General features: G+C 41.6%; 1 protein-coding gene across 1 annotated transcript in view; it reads left to right on the forward strand.

Moving 5' to 3' along the window:
* IFT172 (intraflagellar transport 172) overlaps window positions 1–22,395 on the forward strand; it is a 335,758-nt gene that overhangs the window by 125,524 nt on the left and 187,839 nt on the right. Inside the window, exons 20-21 of the mRNA XM_030198582.1 lie at window positions 10,888–10,980; window positions 20,291–20,368. Coding sequence (XP_030054442.1) covers window positions 10,888–10,980; window positions 20,291–20,368 — 171 coding nt within the window. The remainder of the gene's footprint in view (window positions 1–10,887; window positions 10,981–20,290; window positions 20,369–22,395) is intronic.

A 22,395-nucleotide genomic window follows, 5' to 3' on the forward strand; every position in this document is an offset into this window, starting at 1 on the left:
CGTAAATAATGATGGTGCTTTCTGTACTCTTAATCCTCTTGGGATCATATGACTCTTGATGTACTGTGCCATAGTATCCCCATGCAGTTCAGCCTGTATCAATCTCTTATTGATGTTTTCCAATTCAAACCATGAAGTACCCTCCAACCCAGTTCTTTCATCTTCAAATATAGCTGTTCTCTGAATCAACTTAGACATTTGATCATCCGAGTATCCAAACATCTCCAATTCAGGTACTGTTGCCATAGTACCAGCTGTAGCCGGGTCATTAATTGATCAATCAATTTCAAAAGACCCTTATCTTGTAGTGTGGGGATCCATCTAATCAAGAATTCAAAATCTATCCCAAACACTCTTCAGTTTCATAGATTTACAAATCATGTCCGTAATAGTAATCTTATTTACTAATAATTACACATCTTCCTTAAACGGGGATCATCAGAATAATTCATCCACTCCACCATCTAGGGAGATCCCCAATCTTATAGTGGTAACAACCACTTCTTCATTGATCAACCCGTTTCTTTTCAATTTTATCACTCTTTTTTTCATACTTATTTTCTTTGTTTTCTATAAATGGTGCAATTCATTTTCCAAACTCATAATCTTCGTTCTCTATCAATAGTGCCATACAGTTCATAATATTCTTCTTCTTAAAACAATAATCCAACTTCATCCAATAGTTCGTATACAACCAGTAATTTATACTACTTAGCTTTTTGATTAACTTGCAGCAGCAATGTTTCTCCCAGACCAAATCTCTGCCAACATGGCCAGGTTTCGAAAATCTTCTTCAGGGAAGAAGCATTCTGAGGAGAAAAATATATTAACTTTTAATTGTACATACACCATTACTCATTCTTTCATAAAAAATCTGTTACGCCATACTCATACCATCACTGAAATCGCTCCAGCAAACAGAGAAAAATGGCTGCAGCGTCCTGCGCCAATACAATCATTTAAATAAGCTACAGCTGATTGTAAGCTCGAAATCCAATAGGGCAACATATCTCTTACCCCCACCAATCATTTGAGAGACCACCAATCTGCCTCTAAATTCAACCCTTGAGGTTGCAATGTGTGTAATTTTAAATATCCATCTCTGCTCCTTATAATTTAATAACGAACCAGCATTGCCACCCTCCCAACCCAACTGCACATGATCTAGGATTCGCCACCTCATATCTTCTATTTGATGATTCTCATCCAGCCAATGTTGTACTATCGGGGCAGATAAAATCTTGTTCTTAATACGTGACTTATGCTCATTAAGTCTTATTCTAATCGGGCGACTAGAACGCTCTATGTATAACTTCAAACACGGGCATATGATGACATATACAATATTGTTAGAATTACAAGTAGTACGTGATCGTGCCACAATCGGGCGAGAGAATCCAGGGGGAGTCCATGTTGCTCCTTCAATGGTAAGCTCACACCATTGGCAAGCTTCACATTTAAAATGCCCCATACTAGTCACGGGTTCTGTGATGTAATTCAGTCTTTTATATGACAACATTTCCCCTACAGTTTTACCCCTTTTAAATGCACAAATCGGATGTTGAATAAAACAAGAATGAACTTGTAGCATTTTCCAATTATCGTGTATGCTCTTGTTGATACGAGAACTTAAATCAGAAAACGGAATAACTGCTATCAACTTATCCTCTTCACATTCTTTATTATATTGTAACAGCAGGTCACGACACGAATATTTAGCTCTTAAATATGCCTTTTTAATAATAGTCCTAGGGTAACCCCTCTGCAAAAAACGTGCTGCCATATTTGATGCTTGCAGGTCAAACAGTACGTCTTCAGAGCATAGTCCCTACTTTCTGGGCCCTCTCTCTTTCTCCCTCTCTATGATTCTGTCTCCATTTTACTTTCAGTCAGCTCATGTCCTGTTAAACGCTCTGAGGAGAACTTGGTTTTTTACCTTGGAGATATCTTTATGTTAAGATATAATATTTCCAGCAGACCAGCTCTGATCCTCTCTTGTAAACCCAGCTGTGTTTTTTTTCACCTGTTCAGCAAAGCTGGGTTTCTCAGATTTCTGTCTCCATCCACTGAAGCAACTGTCAGATTCACGAAGTCTCTGTGCCATGAGGCAATCCTTCTGAGCTACTGACTGTGAGTACATTGTTGTGTTATTCAATAAAGAAAGTATCAGAAAAGAAAGAGACTTCAGGTGTGCTGGTATGTCAAGGTTAACTGCAAGATACAGAGACTTTCAGGTAACAGGTCTTAGGAGACTTGTACAGGCATGTGAGCACAGAAAATATATTCGGGCCCCCACTCAGACTAATAGAGAGATTATGCTAGTCCTTCATTCTTTACTTAATGCTAAGTTGCGTGAAAGGGCGAAGAAGGTGATGTACACTCTGTTTGATGATGTGGGGACTCTATACTGTGCCTCCCAAGATTGTGAAATGATTATTTTCAGTGTTTATATTCTGCGCTTTCGGGGCCACCTTCTGTTGTCTTTTCCTTGGAGGCTCTGGGTTTATCTCATCTCACGGAGATGGAGCTGGGGGCCCTGAAAGTGCCTATTTCACTGATGAAATTAAACTGGCCATACTCTCCTTATCTCGTCATAAGTCTACTGGCCCTGATGGTTATTCTAACAAATTTTATAGGAACCTGACATCCCATGTGTCCTTGTCTGGAAGCTTATTTTGCACGGTAGGGTTTATTTTCCCCTGGGGGTGAATCAGACCTTGGTTACATTACTTCCAAAGGCTGGTAAGGATTTGAATCTGATGGCCTCTTATTTGGCTTTGCAGCTTCACAGTATTTTGCCTCGCTTGGTTCTTCCAGTTGGGCTTTGTGAGTCACCGGCACTCAGTTTTTAATATATGAAATATCTTATCGGCATGGTAATATTGACTTTTGCATGAGACTGGCTTATTGGCTTTAAATTATGATGCAGAAAAGGCCTTTGATTTAGTCTCTTGGCCATTTCTTTTTTAAGTACTGGATCAATTTTCAGGGTTTTTTCTTGCAAGCAGTTCGCATCTTGTATGCTGCACCTGAGGCAGCGATTTTGATTAATGGAGTGCCGCCCCCTACCTTTCCAGTACAGAGGGGTACCTGACAGGGGTGCCCCCTTTCTCCTCTTTGTGTTGTTTTTGGAACCCCTTTTACAATGCACCCATGTTGCTCTCACTATTCATGGGGTCACGCTGGGGGGAGCCTACTCTTAAAACAGTGGCATTTGTGGATGATATTTTCAATATGTTGACTGATTCTAAAACTTCTGTGCCAGCTTTGCTTCGCCTGGTTAATTCTTTTGGTGTGGTAGCTGGTTTTAAGTTAAATTATAAGAAAACTATTGCCATGTCAATTAATTTTACACCTGGCTATTTTGCTGATATGTATTTTCCCTTTCAGTGTGGAGGTGCAAGTCCATTCCCTATTTGGGGGTTCAGTTGCCAAAGTCTTTGGATTATTTCTATGAGGTTAATATTAAGCCTTTGTTATTGTATACTAAGACTTTGTTGATTAACTGGGCCAATCTTCCTTTGTCTATGATGGGTAGATTGGCTCTTTCATATGGTTATGGTGATTCTGCCCAAATGGCTATATGTATTCCAAACTATCCCTTTATCTTTGCATCAAAGAGGCAAACTGAAGTTGCAGCACTATGTCCATGCTTTTTTGTGGCGTGGGCATCGTGCACATTTTGCCTATCATCAGTTGACTTGTATGCCTAGTCATGGTGGTTTGGGACTTCTCGATTTGGATCTGTACTGTAAAGCTTACACTTTAGTCAAATTACGGATTGGCTTAAGCAAACGGATTGTTTATACACTCTTGCAATTTGAGCAGGGTTTCTTCACTCCTTTGATTCTCAGCTATGTGTTGTTAAGCCCCTAATTCACCAGGAGGGGTTCTTAAGTGGAGGGCTACAAGGGCTAACATTCGGGTGTTTCTCCCCAGATAAACTCAACAATTTCACAGGAAAACTTCTAAGTCCTCAAAACGAACTTCACTACAATTTTTTAGAATTTAAATTGCGTTTATTTAAAAAATCATATTGCTGACAGATTAAAAAACAAGATGCTTCTCTTTAGCCCAGTTAAAGGTAATGATTAGTTTTCTTGTGAGAGGAAGTTGAAAAGCAGACAGCTACAAGACGCAACCTCACTACTGACAAGTTCCTGCCTCTACATAGTTCATACAAACTTTTATACAGTTTTGCTTAGCATCAGCATACATGAAGTTTTGTTTTACATAGTTAATTCTCTTTTTTTCCTACTCCATCCTGTTTTTTTTCACATGCACAGACCCCCGAACCGTCCTCACTTTAGTTTTTTCCTTTAAATTTTTTATCTTACATCCTGCCAGCTGCATCTGGTTCCCATTGTTCATTGTTCTCCTCACCTTTATATCAGCTAGTCTGAGACTGCTGACAATAATGGTCTTCATTTCCTTGTTTTACCCTCTCATGTTGCACAATACCCTAGAGCCGTTCTTGTTCTCTCTTCACCCTATATGAGACAGAAATCACATAACTAAAGGTTATAGTGGCACAAACTGCTCTGGAATGGCCAGTTCCAGACAGTAAGGCCACTGTCAACATTATGCTGCACCTGAGATGCTACCCAAGTATGTCAAGCGTAGTTGTCTTGTGACTCCTTTGCGCAAAATTTGGTCCTGGCTCTGCAAGCTGAAGTCTCCCAGTGTTTGTGTTTCTGCTTGGCTACTTTTGTTGGGCAATCAGGATTTTCCTGTGGGGTTGCCAAGTTGTGTTTTCGCCTTTGGACCACTTTGAGTATTTCCATGCTTAAGCTCTGTGTTGATGATGATGATGATCGGAATGTATTCACATTTCAACAGTTGCAACAGGAATATGAAGTTCCTTCTTCAGATGGATTCTCTTACATGGAGTTGCGTCATTATCTTCAGACATTGCCAAGTCTTTAGCAGAGGATGCGGTTGAGATGCTGGAGGAAACCTTTTTTTGAATGGTGACACAACTCTTCATGTTTCCTTTTATTTAAGGGGTTGTGGGTAGACCTCCCCTGTTGAACTTTCAAAAAAGGGGCTGCAGCCTGGACAGCAGATCTGGGAGCCACGATTGAGGAGGAGGTACTGAAGAAACTGATCTGTAAACCTTTAGTTAAGCTTACCTCTATGGTGCATTGAAAACAACAATTTAAGTATATCTCACTAGCATTCATCAAAACTAATTGATTTTAACAAGTGACAAACCCCCTTCTTGGTTTTCAGCTAATCAGAAGTGAAGACATGCCCAATCCACACCCATCCTTTCCCTTTTGATGATTCCACACCCACTCCCTGCCAGTTAGATGACATCAGCAGATGTGATGTCTTGACTGCCCAAGCTCCATCTATTTTGCAGAACCACACCCCTTGCCCCACTTTATTTGCATAGCCCCACCCGAACCCCGTCCCTTTTGGTGACATCACAAGAAGTGGCACCATAGCCATGACCCTTTTTCAAGAAGGCAGCCACTACTGTATGCATCACGTCACTTCCTGTTTCTACTACTAGCTGCCACCTTGGATGGGGTTATGTAATTGCAAGTGACGACAAAATAACCCCCAACACTGCCTGCCTACAGCTTCAGCAGAATTTAGTTATGCATGTGCATGTGCATCTTAATCTTTTTTCCTCACAGGAAATCGTTTGTTGAAGGAGGACCCGTACACTGCAGAATTGTTTTTAGTCGTTTTACCCAGCGATTGGTTTCTCGGGTGGCGCTTTCCGCAGAGACCTTTAGCATCAATGGTAAATACCCACCCCCACGACCAGCCCAGCGAGCACTGGTTAGCCATGTACTTTTCTCAGAACGGCGTCTGCAAGTTTTTTGATTCTTATGGACACCCCCATGATAGTTTATTGTTTCCTACCAGTATTATGGACTTTTTACAGAAGCACTATGAAACTATTGTGTACCACAACAGACAGACAGTGGTCAACACTGTGTATTTTTCTTACACCACCTTTTTAAAGACTTGTCTTTTTAAGATGTTTTACAATTATATTCTGAGGACCCTCTAAAAATGATGAAATGGTGTTATAGTTTGTGAAAAATAACAAGCAAACAAAGTGCTTTGTGTTTAGATCTTTTCAAAGTCTGTTTTGTAGCCTACGGAGATGTGTTTCCTATACAGAGTGCAGAAGCAAGAAGTAGGAAAGGTAGGCTCTTCTAAAAATCGGAGGAGACGTCTATAAAGAAACAATTCTTTATTGCAAGCGAAGTGACAACGACTCAACATAGCTGTATTTCGGTGCTAGCTCTCGCCTTCTTCAGGAGTCTAAAACATAAGATTTATAAAAACACAAAAACAAATAATCAAAGTATGCCTAATACCATAGATAGAAAAACATATCTTTGTAATAAAAATGTATAGGAATTAAAAACATATATATCAAAACATCAACAGAAATAATAATTTTTTATATATAAACAAATCAATATAAATGTATCCACAAATAAATGTATAAAATGATAACAGCATATGGACATATGATAATAAAAATATATGCAACAGATATACATGAATAACTATAAACCTCATAATTAAAAATATATATATGTATATATGTGTTACATAAATTGACTAATACAACAATGTAAAATAAAAGTTGTGAATAAAATATTATTTGTATAAGGTACAATGGTGGTGTATAAAAGCATAAAAAATCACAAATGGGTCACAAAAATGTAGTAACTATATATTGCACAATAATAACTACATATGAACACATAGGAGGACCTATCCAAATTAAAAGACAAAGAAAAGGAAGAAAGGAGAACAAAACAATATATATATATAGTGTTATATAACCAAAATAATAAACCATATTTAAAACAAATTGTCAAATAGATATTATACACAAAAATAAGAAAAGAAAACAAAGGTTAAAAAATAATACAGTATGTTCCAATAAATCTACTAACCTTATGATGTCTAGCTGATTGTGTAAAGTCGATAGTTTGTTACAAAAAAACTTTTATATAAGGTATAAACTTCCTACAAAGCCCATTCACTTTGAATGGGCTGTGTTGGCATTGCCGCGTGGCAGCTTCTAGCATGGCTTAGTGAACAGGGGGGTAAGTAAGCAGGCCCAATTATATATTCGCATATCTGGGAGCCCCAATCCTTCCTGATCCCAATTACTAAACAATTTGTAAATTTTTAATTTAGTTTTTTTACCTCGCCAGCAAAACCTAGTGACCTCCCTAGCAGAACCTAATGATCTCCCTCTGTAAAGTCTTTGTCCTTATAGAGTAACCATAAGGAAACATGTTAGAGTATATATAGCCACCTCGGGATTAATGTTATTCAAAATAGGCTAATTCTCCCACTCAAAGATAAAGGCAATGCCTGCCATTTGACTAATTGATGTTTCTTGAATTTAAGGAGCTGAGATATGTTGACATAATATAATAGCCGGGGATCCGAAGGTAGTCCTATACCAAGATATCTAAAACACTCCTCCATCCACTGCTGTTGCAAAGACTCATTCATATTCAGAACTTCCGATTTTGCCATATTTAAAACCTGAGAAATTCATGAATTCTGTAAAGCTCTCCAACAAGGTCGCTAATAATCTATGGAGTTGAGTGATATCTACAAGCATATTATCCACAAATGTGGAAGTATTAAAACTCTTGGAAGCCTATACACACTCCAATGATGCCAGGGTCAGAAATTATCTCTCGGATTAGTGGGTCCAAAGTAAGTACAAACAGCAAGGGGGGGGGATCCCTGCCTAGAACCTCTCTGAATAGAAAAAGGGCAGACACTACCTGAAGTTCTTGGTATAATGCCTGAACAGCATCCTCAAAAAACATCTATCCCATCTGCCCAAGGCCCTATACATGAATCCCCAACCCACCCTATCAAGTGCCTTTTCAGCATCAAAACAGATTAGGCGAGAGGACACTCCCTGCTGATGGACCCATTCTAATGAAGCTAAAATCATCCTGATGTTTTTGACTTCTAATCTGTCCCTATCAAAGCGAATCTGAAGATCAACAATTAGTTTATGCAGTTTTTGGACTAATCTATTTGCCAAGATTTTTGCTAAAAATTTAACTTCATTTCAGAGGAGAGAAATGGGCCTATATTTATTTATTTTTATTTGTATCCCACATTTTCCCAACAATTTGCAGACTCCATGTGGCTTACATTTGCCGTAATGGCAGTTGCCATTTCAGGTAGCAGAATTGCAAATGTTATTGCGTTACGGTACATACATACATGATAACATACATGGAACATAACATATGTGGAATAGATCATGGTATATATATATAGACCATGTGCTTACATACATGGTAGAGAAGAATAATTATGGTATTGCATGAAGGTTTCTGAGTGATAAATTGCATTATAATCTACATTAGGTCATCAACTGTAGAGAGACCCTGTTTTACATAAGGTTTAGGGTGGTGGTGTCTGTCATGTGATAAGATTTCGGTTTTGTATAGCTCATGTGTAGTGTTATTATTTAGTATTTAAGATGGATGTTTATGGTATGCCTTCTTGAAGAGATCTGTTTTCAGTAGCCTTCGGAAGATGGTTAGGTCTTGTGTTGTTTTTATGGCCTTCAGTAGAGCGTTCCATAGCTGCATGCAGATGTATGAGATGATTCCGCCAATATGGGGTCTTTGCCTGGCTTAGGAAAAACTATGATTTGCATCTGTTTCAACGACTCCGACTAAGATCTTGCTTCTACAAACTTATTAAAACTGTCCCTAAAGGTAATGCTGTCTCAAAATCAGTAATTTATAAAATTCCACTCTATAACATCTATTCCCAGGGTTTTTACAAAGTGCACTTTCTCTCTCCTCAAGTCACTTCACTGGCTTCCTATCCATTTCCACATACAGTTCCAAACTCCTTTTATTGACCTATAAGTGCATTCACTCTGCAGCTCCTCAGTACCTCTCCACTCTCATCTCTCCCTACATTCCTCCCCAGGAACTCCGTTCACTGGGTAAATATCTCTTATCTTCATCCTTCTCCTCCACTGCTAACTCCAGACTCCGTTCCCTTTATCTTGCTGCACCATATGCCTGGAATAGACTTCCTGAGCCAGTACGTCAAGCTCCATCTCTGGCCGTCTTCAAATCTAAGCTAAAAGCCCACCTTTTTGATGCTGCTTTTAACTCCTAACCCTTATTCACTTGTTCAGAACCCTTATTTTATCATCCTCACTTTAATATTCCCTTATCTCTTGTTTGTCCTGTTTGTCTGCCCAGATTAGATTGTAAGCTATGTCGAGCAGGGACTGTCTCTTCATGTTCAAGTGTACTGCGCTACGTACATCTAGTAGTGCTATAGAAATGATAAGTAGTAGTAGTAGAGCTTTATTGTATAGCTACAGGTAGCTCCTTCCAACTTATAGATGCATTAAGTAGCTGATGATCAGTATTTCCCAATGTGGATAAGTCATTTAAAGTATTCTGAGAATAAAGCTCCACATAGAAGGCTCTAAATGTCTGGCATATGTCAGTGTCCTGGCGCAGGGTTCATCCCTGCTTATTTTAAATCTGCAGGACTCTACAAGGGCCATTCTATGTTCTAATTATCTTGGCTAATCACCATTTTTGTTACCCATTTTGTACAACTGATTTTGCAGACTTCTTAGCCCTTTGGTGTATAAACTCATTAAGTGCTGGAACAGCATTTTGCACACTCTGTTAAGTATATTGGCATATACACACATAAAAGTAGATGTTCAGAAAAATAGCACCTGCTTTTGTGCAGAGTATGTGTAGGTATACACAGGATTGGAGACTGGGAGCGCCTACTTTTGTGCTGCGTAAGTATATACACAGGATCAGAGAATGGGAGTTGCTGGGGCAGGATTGGCATGGAGCAGGTGTAACTTGTACGAGAGCTTTCAGAGTGGTAATTTTTGTAAAGGTACGTAGGCTCATATGTTGCCTTTATAAAATATACCATACCGAAATGGCCAACACTCTCTGCAGATGCTTTTTATGGCAGACAAAAAATGTCTATTCCCTTTTACAGATATAACTAATCTAATGGTCTTCAGCAGTGTAGCTTGCTGGTGTGCCAACTTCACATTGCAAGGTTTATAACACCCACCTCCTCATCAACCAAAAGATGCCAATTTTATATATATAATGAAAGGTACTCATAAATATTCCTTAATAAACTTATATGCAAGTCTTTCTGTAGATTTTCTTATATTATTCAAAAGGTGCTACTAAAATACTCATCTTAAATGAGTTTTGTACTTGGTCGGGGACCAATAATCTGAAGTCATTTAAGATGAGAAAATGCACAGAGACTTGCATATAACTTTATTAAGGAATGTTTAAGAGTACCTTTAATTATATATAAAATTGGCATGTATTAGTGGGTGTTATAAATCTTGCAGTGTAAAATTGGCACACCAGCAAGTTACGCCACTGAGACCATTAGATTTAATTAGTTATATCTGTAGAAGAGAATACACATTTTTTTGTCTTTATAAAATAGGCACAGGGGTTTTGAAAGGGGGGGGGCGTTCAGAGAAAAAGAAAAACCTTTTGAGTCATTTTTTTAAAAACTGTTGTGCATTGTGCTATATAATCTTTCAGAGAAAAATGTTGATGTCTCATTGTGTGACCTAATAAAGGTATTTAAACATAAAATAGGCACAACATTTGTGCATATGTGCCTTCCCTGTCTTGATTTTCTTTTATGAAATCATTCTGCGAATGTTAGTACTCAGTATTCTGGTTCTGATAATTGAATTTAGTGCTGAAATTTATGTCCCTCAACACGATCTTCTTGTGTTTACCAAGAGTACTATATTGGGACTTAGTGGAGCTTAACCTAGAAAGTAAATTCACTGTACTCTAACAGGTTAAAAAGGTGTCTCTCTGTTTTCAGGGTGGCGATGGTACAGACTTCTATCAAGTTCGTGCCCGCCTGGCAATGCTGGAAAAGAATTACAAGCTGGCAGAGATGATCTTCTTGGAGCAAGTGAGTACCATAATTAGAACTGAAGGGACAGAGCTAGAAGTGGAAGGTTTGACATGATTCCCTGTATCAGTTGAGTGCCAGGGATGAATTGTCTGAGGTAAGATGGAGACATGAGGTTACCTATTAAGTAGCATGTTTTCTGGCATTGGCACATTAGACTACTTGCAGGTGTACCATATAAATCTTGACTGTTGATGATTGGTAGCAAGATTGTATAACCATATTTCTTAAGTTATATTTACTCTTCCTTTTAATTTGTTTCCCAAATTGATTATTAAGCCTTTTTTATTATTGCTTTCAAGCTGAAGCATTCAAGTGTTTTACTTTCTTGTCATTATAATAAATATAATGCAACAAAAAAAAAAGGAAAATGTGTAAAAGGAAACAAAAACTCCACAACTTCAGCATACTGAAAACCGCTGGATTGAGATTAATAAAATGAAACTGAATCTCACCAAAACATATCCAGTGATATTTTCTTGTGACCCAGGCACTATGGCTATAATAATATATTAATAACAAACAGTACTCCTGTTCTATATAAATTATAAAATCTTTATTAGTGAAAACAAATCAGTGCGTTAAAAAATTGCTAAATAATATCCCTGCAACTCACTCGCACTGCCATCCACACCACACTTATACCCTGATCACATATGCAAGTCCCACAGAGAGCATTAAACATAAACCCTGAATTGCAGTTTCCTCAGTCTTTGTATATCATCAGAGCACAGGCTCAATAAAGATCAGTCATTAAGCCATAGAAAACACTGGCATACCGGACCCAGTTCTTAGTAGTAGTGTTGGATATCTCTGATCTTTGTATCCAACAAATTCTCAGGTGAAGAGAGGAAAAAACCTCACTGCAATATAAAGCCAAAGTTCTTATCCCTGTGATAAAAAAGCACACAGAGAAACACTGGGGATTGCAAAGTCACACGAATCTTCTGTGATCCTACAAACAGTCAAACCTTTAATTTAAAGGCAGCCATGAAGTGCTTCAGGCAAGTGGGAGGCTTCCAGGGATAAATTAATTAAACCCACACCGTTGGTATACTCCAAAGTTCCCCAATGTGAGATCGCATTTAGTAGCTCTTCCTCAGGGGGAACCACCCCTTATAGCCAATGGGACTGACGTCCAGGCAGGGAATCCCAGCCCCGCCTCCAAGCTTCCAGCTGAGGAAGAGCTACGAAATGCGATCTCGCACACTCTCTCAAATCAGCCCCCCTGGACCAACTAGGGGATTCTTTGATTGGTATTGGCTAGATTCCACTCTGACAATGATCTCCCTAGGTCCGATTCCTATGTGGGTTTTACCCCCTGGTACTCTTTCCCTCCCACCAAGGGCTGGACTAATTTAAAGAGCCCTGAGATAGTGAGCTGCTCAGTTACTGCTGCTTCAAAAAAATCCCCTTAGTTTGGATCCTAATTGCAGTTTTAATGTGTGCGGGTCAAGGGAGTTAATGTAATGTTTTAAGTTGACAAAAAGCAGATTGTTCCCCCCACTGCATTGCCGTCTGTTGACGGAAGATCTCAAGGCTTATTATTTCACCCGCCCCCATAAGCACATGTTCTACCAAATGATAAACCTGAGTTTCCCAGCATTCAAATACAATATTTTTCATACCAGGCAGGAACTGCAGGTTTCCCCTAACTGGCAATTGATCAGTATCCCTGGGAGCACTACCCAACCACTGAGTCAACTTATTCCAAGTATATTTTAGGGGCCTGAATAAGGCAATGTATGATGAGGAACCTGCAAGAGGGATTGAATACTATAAGGTGCATAGAGCAGCTGTTCAAACAGAATAGGAGTATAATCTGATCTGTCCAATAGCTAATCACCCAGATATCATAAAAGGCAGACATAATTATAGAGCTGTATATTTGGCAAGCCCAAGCCCTCATTCTGCTAATTACCATATAAATATGGCAAGCAAATGTTTGCCTTTTTCCCCACGCATCAACACTTTGTCCACCTGCAAGAGGTCTCTCTTGAGGAGGCAAATTGGCAGAACTTGGGGCATATAGATCCACTTGGGGAAAACAGTCATCCAATAAAGGCTATTCCAGCTACATATGGATAAGAGTAATGCATACCACACCTCCAACTGTTGCTTCATTACCTCCAGGAGCTCCCCCACATTAAGGGAGTCCACCAACCCGGATAAACAAGGCAGCTGGATCTCCAAATACCAAATACTGTGGCTCATCTCAACAGAAAGGTCCCCCTCCTTGTCTGACGCACTGAGGTCTCTGATTTGGAAAGATTTAATTTAAAACCAGAGTAATTTCTGTATGCCCAAAAGATATTAACTCCTTGGAAGAGTTCCGAGGGTCAGGTGTACCAAAAGGACATATGATAAAGACACTTAAATACCTCCATGGTAAAAATGCACAAGAGGCAAATCTTTCAATTGAAAGGAAGCTCTGGAATGAGGGATCATAGGATGAAGGTGAAAGAGGCAGACTCAGGAGTAACTTAAATAATATTTCACGGAAAGAATGATGAATTTGTGGAAAGTCCTCCTGGTGGAGGTGGTGGACACAAAGACTGTATCTACATAGGATTTCTAAGGGAGAGAAAGGTATAATAGATGGTATGGATGGGCAGACTAGATAGGCTATATGGGATTTATCTGCCTTCATTTTTTTTATGTTGTTACTAGTAAAAAAGGCCTGTTTCTTACAGAAATGAAACGGGCGCTAGCAAAGTTTTCCTCGGAGTGTGTATGTTTGACAGAGTGTGTTTGACAGTGACTGTGTGTGAGAGCGAGAGAGTGAATGTGCGAGTGTGTGTGTGACAGAGAGAGAGTGAGACTGTCTCCTCTGTCCCCTGCCCCCCCTGCCCCCCCTCCAGCCACTCAGCGATTCTTCTCTCTCCCCTGCTCCCCCTCCAGGCACCCAGCGATTGTCCTCTGTCCCCTGCCCCCCCTGTAGCCACCCAGCAATTCTCCTCTCTCCCCTGCCCCCCTCCAGGCACCCACCCAGTCTTCGTCGCTACAGACGGGCAGGGCTTTCAAAGGAGCGACGGAGACTCGGTGGGTGCCTGGAAGGGGGGCAAGGGAGAGAGGAGAATCGCTGGGTGGCAATGACAGACTTGGCAGGCGGGTTGGGCGTTTTTTTACAGACTTTTGATTGGTTTCTCGTTCTTGTGACATTGCGGGACAGTGAGAGCCAATGAAACGCAGAGTTACAGACTTACGAACCCTACTGCCACAGTGCCATGGAGTCAGCTTCAGAACGTTGGAGGTGCTTTTTATTATATAGGATGTTTCGTAATAAACAACTTTAGGGGCCCAGTACTGCAAACACTAAAAGTGAATCTGGTTATATGATTGTCTCAGTATTTCAATTTAATTTAATTTTTATCGAGATTATGCAATAAGCACATCAAGAAAAACTCTTGTTTCATTCTTTCCATATAAATGAAAAAAATATATATAAGGAGTTAATTACTGTTGTCTAAAAAAATGGTTAGCTGATAAGGATCACAAAAATATGTTTTGTACCTTCAAGTTTTACCACCCACAAATTAGGACATTGCAGAACAAAGATTGCCGACAAAGAAAATAACTCTTTGCCAAGACTTCTACCTCTCCTTGGAAGCCTTTGAAATATCAGTAAAAACAGATATAACTGATTCTAAAAAAAATTAAAAAAACACCTTATAAAACTTGAAGAAAACTTATTATCTGATTCAAGTGGGTAAGTCACCAAAAAAGTACCCCTTTCTTTAACATCAGAAAAAGAGCCCTCCAATAAAGCAAATACATCTAAGCTAGCAGATGATACATCCGAGGTTTCAAAAAGTTGTAAGACCATTTTTGCAAAAACATCACTAGTTACCCTTGCCATTACTTGAACAGCAGGATCTCCCTCTGCACACCTTCAAGGTCACTACTAAGGAGTATCCCTAATTTCACCCTCTCCAAAGAACATTACACATTATGTGACACCTACAAGTGAGCCTTCTCCGGAGTAACCCCTTTATTCTGGAATTCACTCCATCAATGCAAAACTTTCTCTTCTTTAGAAAGCAGGTAAAGCTTGGTTCTTCTCCCAAGTCTTTAATGAAAGAAGCAACTAACTTGCTAGTCCCAAACAAAGACTAACACCAGTCTTCATATACTGTAGCAGGGCTCTGTTATCCACTCCTACCCCATCTGAGATTATATTCATGCACCTTTCTGACTTTCTTTAAATTAATCCCTTATTTTCTAACTCCTGTTACGTTACCTTATATTTTGGGTCCTCCCCCCCCCCCCTTAGCTATACCCTATGCCAGTGATGGCAAACCTTTCAGAGACCGAGTGCCCAAACAGCAACCCAAAATCTATTTATCGCGAAGTGCCGGTACTCATTATGGGCGGTGTCACCACATGACTCCACCCCTATGATAGCCACACCCCCTTACACAAGCCATGGCGCATATAAACAGATATCATTGAAAATATTATATTAGAATAGGAGAACAAAATAACATGATTTTCTTTCATTATAAATCATTTCTGTAAGTTGTTACAGCTCCAGTATACCCAGTGCAAAATAAGACAGCAGATGTAAATTCTCAAATTGGACATATTCCAAACACTAAAATGAAAATAAAATGATTTTTTTTCTACCTTTGTTGTCTGGTGATTTTGTTTTTCTATCCATATTGGTCCTAGTCGCTGATTCTGCTGCTCTCTATCTGTTCTCTTAACTCTGTTTCCAGGGCTTCCTTTCCATTTATTTCTTTACTTTCCTCCTTTCGTCTTCATTTCGTGCCCTCCATCCATGTCCAGCAACCCTCCTCTCCCCCCCAGCCACAAACGTCCAGCCACCCTCCTCTCTCCCCTGCCCTCCCCTCCAGCAACCCTCCTCTCCCCCTGCCCTCCCCTCCAGCCACCCATGTCCAGCCACCCTCCTCTCCCCTCCAGCCGCCCATGTCCAGCCACCCTCCCCCCTGCCCTCCCAGTGCCAGGCCTCCCTCCCACCCAGCACCAGGCAGGCAGGCCTCCCTCCCATCCAGCACCAGGCAGGCAGGCCTCCCACCCACCCAGCACTAGGCCTCCCACCTAGCACCAGACCAGCACCTGGCCATCCACCCACCCAGCAATCCCACCCAGCACCATTCCTCCGTCCCTCCCACCCAAGCACCAGGCCTCCCACCCAGGCACCAGGCCTCCCACCCAGGCCACCAGGCCTCACTCCCACCCACCCGGCAGCAGGCACCAGGCCACCCTCCCTCCCACCCACCCGGCGCCAAGCATTCCTCCCTCCCACCTGGCACCAGCCCGCGCGCCACCCGTCGCCTCAGCCCGTTCCAGCCCTTCCTCCCACCCACCCAGCATCAAGCATTCATTCCTCCCTCCCTCCCACCCAGCACCAGCCCACTCGGCCTCCATCCCTCCCTCTGAGCACGAAATTTAAAAGTCTTCCCTTGTCTCGGGGTTAAGGCAGCGTCAGCAGTAGCAGTGAAAAGCGTGCTGCTGGTTCAGCGCGCCTTCAGCCTTCCGTCTCTCAAGCTCTGGTCCCGCCCTAACAGGAAATGAGGGCGGGACCAGAGTTTGAGAGACGGAAGGCTGAAGGCGCGCCGAACCAGCAGCACGCTTTTCACTGCTACTGCTGACGCTGCCTTAACCCCGACAAGGGAAGACTTTTAAATTTTGTGCTCGGAGGGAGGGATGGAGGCCGAGTGGGCTGGTGCTGGGTGGGTAGGAGGGAGGGAGGAATGAATGCTTGATGCTGGATGGGTGGGAGGAAGGGCTGGAACGGGCTGAGGCGACGGGTGGCGCATGCCAACAGAGAGGGCTCTGCATGCCCTCTCTGGCACGCGTGCCATAGGTTCGCCATCACTGCCCTATGCTGTCTGTAGAGATGTTTTATTGCATATTGTGTTGACATTGTACTACTGTTTGAATATTGTAATTGTCTATTCCCTATTGTTGACTTATTCTTGCTGAATACTGCCTTGGGTGAACTTCTTCAACAAGACACTAAATTAATTCTGATAAATAAGAAATGTTTTCTTGTTCCCGTACATTCATACTACAAAATGGTAGATAAAAGGCCTGCATTTGGAGGGGGGAAGGAGGGAGGAAAATGGTGTCTGGTAGTATTTTTACAATTTCTTTATAATATCTGCAAAGCATATCCAAAGGAAGCACCTGGTCTGTCTGACTTAGGAAAGTTTAAAGAGCAAGCATTCAGTCTGTCTTGGCTTAATTGTCAAACATTTACAACTTACATTGAATCCAAATCAAGTCATTCATAATCACTGTTTCATATCTCTTAATGTGCTTCCAAAGAAAACACCATAACCTCTTAAGTTAGTTTGAGATTGTCCTGCTTTGGCAACCCATTCCTGAAGAACCATCAGAGCCCCTAGGACCCTGATGGCGAACCTATGACACGCGTGTCAGCACTGACACGCGGCGCCGCCGCAGTGTGGTCCGCCCAGTGCTCCCCTGCTCGCTCCCTGCTGTTTGCACCGATCCCTGCCTCGTAAAACTTATTTTTTCGCGAACCGGCAGACTGAAGAAATAAAACAAACAGCTGACAGGCTTGCCTCCTTCGATCGCGTCAGCCGCTTCCTTTCCCTGCATTCTGAGCGCGTCCCGCCCTCCTCTGATGTCATTTCCTTTCCTCGAGGGCGGGACACGCTGAGAATGCAGGGAAAGGAAGCGGCCGACGCGATCGAAGGAGGCAAGCCTGTCAGCTGTTTGTTTTATTTCTTCAGTCTGCCGGTTCGCGAAAAAATAAGTTTTACGAGGCAGGGATCAGTGCAAACAGCAGGGGAGGGTGAGCAAGTGGGGCTGGGGGGTGTGTGGACAAGTGGGGCTGGGTGTGTGTGTGGGGGCAAGTGGGGCTGGGGGTGTGTGTGGGGGGGCAAGTGGGGCTGGTGGTGTGTGTGTGGGCAAGTAGGGCTGGGGGTATGTGTGTATGGGCAAGTGGGGCTGGGGGGGCTGGGCAAGTGGGGCTGGGGTTTGAATGATCTCAGGGGCAGGTGGAGGCTGGGGCGAGTCACTGGACATTGAAGGGAGGGGGAGGATAGGGGGCAAAAGAGAATCGCTGGACATGGAGGGGATGGGATAGTAGGGCAGGGGAGAGAGGAGAATGGAGAATTGCTGGACATGGATGGAAGGGGAAGGCAGGGAAGAGAGAATTGCTGGACTTGGATAGGAGAGGAGGGCAGGGGAGAGAGGAGAATCACTGGACATGGGAGGGGAGGGGAGGGGAGAGGAGACATGCTGGACATGGATGGAGGGGAGGGAAGATAGGAAGGAGATGCACATGGATGGGATGGCAGGAGAGGAAGGAGAAATGCTGGAAATGGATGGAGAGGAGAGCAGAGCAGGAGATAGAGGAGAATTGCTGGACATGGATGGATGGAGAGGTTGGCGGGGAGAGAGGAGAAATGCTGGACATGGAAGAAGAAAGGAGGAAAGTAAAGAAATAAATGGAAAGGAAGCCCTGGAAACGGAGTTAAGAGAACAGATAGAGAGCAGCAGAATCAGACACTTGGACCAGTATGGATAGAAAACAGTCACCAGACAACAAAGGTAGAAAAAAATTATTTTATTTTCATTTTAGTGTTTGGAATTTGTCCAATTTCAGAATTTACATCTGTTGTCTTATTTTGCACTGGGTATACTGGAGCTGTAACATCTTACAGAAATGATTTATAATGAAAAAAAATCACAAGTTATTGTTTTTCTCCTATACTAGTATATTTTCAATGATGTCTGTTTATATGCGCCATGGCTGATATAAGGGGTGTGGCTAATGTGGGTGTGGCTATCATAGGGGTGGAGCCATATGTGGTGACCCCACCCATAATGAGTACCGGCACCTTTTTTCTACAAAAAATGCACTGGGTCCGCCCTCCCTCCTCGCTCCCGGAAACTAACCTTAAAGCCTCCTTTCACGTCGCAGCAAGCAGCAGCAGGGCAGGCCACTCCTTCCTTCCGTGTCCCGCCCTCGCCTGACGTAACGTCCGCGAGGGCGGAGCACAGAAGGAAGGAGGAGAGGTCTGCCCTGCTGCTGCTTGCTGCGACGTGAAAGGAGGCTTTAAGGTTAGTTCTGGGCCTGGTAGAGGGGGGGGGCCCAGCGACCTCGGGTAGGGGGCAGCGATCTCGGGTAGGGGGGGCCCGGGGGCGGCCCTAGTAGCAGTGATTTTTCTCGAAGTGACACACCACCCGAATTATGCTCGGTTTTTTGGCGAATTTTGACACATCAAGCTCAAAAGGTTGCCCATCACTGCCCTAGGACATTATTAGTTTTTGAAGTAAAAAATAATTCCCATTTAGAAAGTTCACCCCATAATAAGTCTGTGTCACCACAGCTGGTTTATCTTCAAAAATCTTCAGAGGCCAAGACAGATTCTTTTGCTGCAAGCACAATTGAATTAGAAGTGCCAGAAGCACCAAGATTACTCACTCCACCACCTCTTGTTCTCTTCCTCCTTCAAGCAAATCTCACTGGAAGAGTGAACTTCTTGTTGTTGACCACAAAGAAACTGCACCATTCTTCCTCCATCCACATGAATTGCCCCACCAGACATGGCCAATTGCAACACCTCAGAGAGTTTTTCATTCCTCAAACTCGTTGGAAAAGGAGATATCATCAGCCAGGAGAGGGGAATGCACTCATTTGAAAAGAGCAAGATGATGTCTTCAGTTTGGGAAAGGCTGCTCTCACCAAACCCTTCAACTCCTCTAGGTTTCTATCTTCACAGTCAACAACAGGCCCAAAAACAGTCTGATTATTCATCCCTACAGAGGGTAGGTAGGGGGAGTCGCCAGTCTTGAATGACTGCAGGGTTTCCCCATAGCTCATCAGTTACCAAACAACAGTGAGACCATCTTGGCTCCTCCTTTTGCGTCAGTATTTTAAAGATTAAAGGCACGTGACTCTTCCACTTTCCTCACGATTCATTGAAGGATCTGTATAGAGCAGATGACCATATACCATACCATATTTATAGTTATTTCTTATGCAGAGCACCAGCACATCTAGCAGTCATACATTTTTCTCTCCTGCAAGAGTGGCACACTGTTGCTGGAGCAACATGCTTTGCTAGGTTAACATTGTAACAATTGTATTGTAGAGTCAAACAGACCATACCAAAGATTGATACTTAAAAATATTAACTTTTGTAATATATACAAATATAGGCACAATAAAGGGTTTAACATAAAGAGGTGCAGAGATTTAATATTCAGTTTCTGTTCTCCATTGAATCCATACAGCATCATCATTATCGAAGGCTATTGGATTAATTCTTTCATGTAACTGCAAGATTATTTTTTAAATTAAATGCAGAATGCTGTGGTTGAGGCCATGGAGATGTACCAGGAGCTTCACATGTGGGATGAATGCATTGCAGTTGCAGAAGCAAAGGTATTATATAAGATTGATTTGATCCTTCATGAATACTTTTCTGTTTATTTTTTCATATGGGTCTGTGAGAGGTAACCGCAACAAGGAGTTTTTAATCATCATGGGGCAATTTTGTGTAACCTGCCTACTAGCCAGGTATTTATCCTGTAGCCCATTTTCAGAGGGAGATTGGGGGGTTTTCTCTTTGAAAATTAGTGACTGCAAAGTAGGTACATACAAAAAGTGCATGTACTTGCACCTGCTATTTGTCTAGGTGGTTTATTAAGGACAAAATAATGTGTATACATTTGAAAATGTGTCCCCTCTAATCTAAACATTCCATCAGAAATGATTCTTTTGAACCAAAGAATTCAATTTTCAAAGGATTTTCTGTGGGTAAGACCAGGGTTCACCCACAGAAAACACTCTTTCCAAAAATGCCTGGGGTCTTCTATGAGGAAGAGTACTTGCATTGTCAACAGCACGGGTACTTTTTCACACAAGGAAAAAGAGCAGAGCTTGGGGTGAGCTTGGATGGGCCCAGAAAAAAAATGTAGGAATTTTCATTTCAAATCCTTGCATACTTTGCTGGTATTTAATTCATACTATATGGTTAAATATTCCTCCTATTTTGGGACTACTGGTGAGTTTTCAAAGGGAAACTATTCATGGTGTTGTAAGCTGCTGGTGACTGATGAAAATTGTCCTCTTAAGGACCTGATTTTATAACAGGATACCTATGTGCGAAATCCAAAAAGGCACTCCAGCTGATATTCAACTGGTTGCGGTCAGCATTTTATTAAGTGCTGACTGTCACCGGCTAAGTTAGCCCTGGATAGTCACTGCTAGGCCATGTCCGTGAACTGTCACTGAATATCTGGGGCTAATAATATGTAGCTTGGCTGCTGGAGCTTATGCAGGTCCTAACCAAAAAGAAAATAACCTGAAATAACAGAGTACTTAAGAGTGAAGATATTAATCAAAAGCAGCAGCAGCAGCACCTTTACCTTCCATGAAAAAGATGAGATGGATCGTAAAAAACGTCATGGATATTTTGAGAAGTAATAAATTTGCAAGGGAACCTCAATTAAAAGGTAGCTCCAAGAGAAATTGTAGCCTGTTTTAATTCCAAGAATTTCATCCTCCTAAGCTGTGTCTGTCTTGGATCTTTCTGCTACTACTTCTACAACTACTAATCATTTCTATAGCATTACCAGATGTATGCAGCGCTGTACACTTTTTATATGCAGGTACTTTCTTTGTCCCTAGAGGGCTCACAATCTATGTTTTTGTACCTGGAGTAATGAAGGGTTAAGTGATTTGCCCAGAGCAACAAGGAGCTGCAGCGAGAATCGAACCCAGTTCCCCAGGTTTTCAGGCCACTGCACTAACCATTAGGCTACTCCTCCTCCACAGTCTTTCCCATTAAATAATTAGTGTCTGTATCCCAATAGTAAAGTCTCATTATAGATTATTTATTCTGAAGAAATTCAAAAGATACCAACAAAGATCTGCCCTTAAATTCCTTATCTGAAGATTCCAGAATCACAGATACATCTAAAGGTGCAGACCTTTCTTCAGATTTACCAGTTTGAGAAAGATAATAAATCATCTGTAAGGGTGATGAAACAGTTACAGGATATCCAAGCACTGTAGTTAAAAGTTTAGCAAATAAATCTTTTGCAGATGAATAACTTTAACTGTGGAAAATTGAGAAATCCCAAATTAAGATTCCTATTATTTTCCAAATTTTCAGTTTTCCTTATTAAGTTCTTATCTTGAGCCATATTAGCTTGTGTTCAATTCAGCTACCAAAGTTTCCAAACCATCCATCCTAGTGGACTTGTAAATTCAACTTAGTATCTGATTCTTGCAGCTTATTTGTAGACAATAAGGACACAGCTATAAAGGAAGAACAAATCTTGTGCAATATCTCCATAGAAGTTCAAAGTGGTTCCTCTTAAGGTCTATGCAGTGCTTCAAGAGGGGCTTCCAAAATTGCTGATGAAAGCAAAGCTATTGAATTATTTCCTGTGGGTACACCTTCA

The sequence above is a fragment of the Microcaecilia unicolor genome, chromosome 3 (genome assembly GCF_901765095.1).
Source record: "Microcaecilia unicolor chromosome 3, aMicUni1.1, whole genome shotgun sequence".
Taxonomy (NCBI): Eukaryota; Metazoa; Chordata; class Amphibia; order Gymnophiona; family Siphonopidae; genus Microcaecilia; species Microcaecilia unicolor.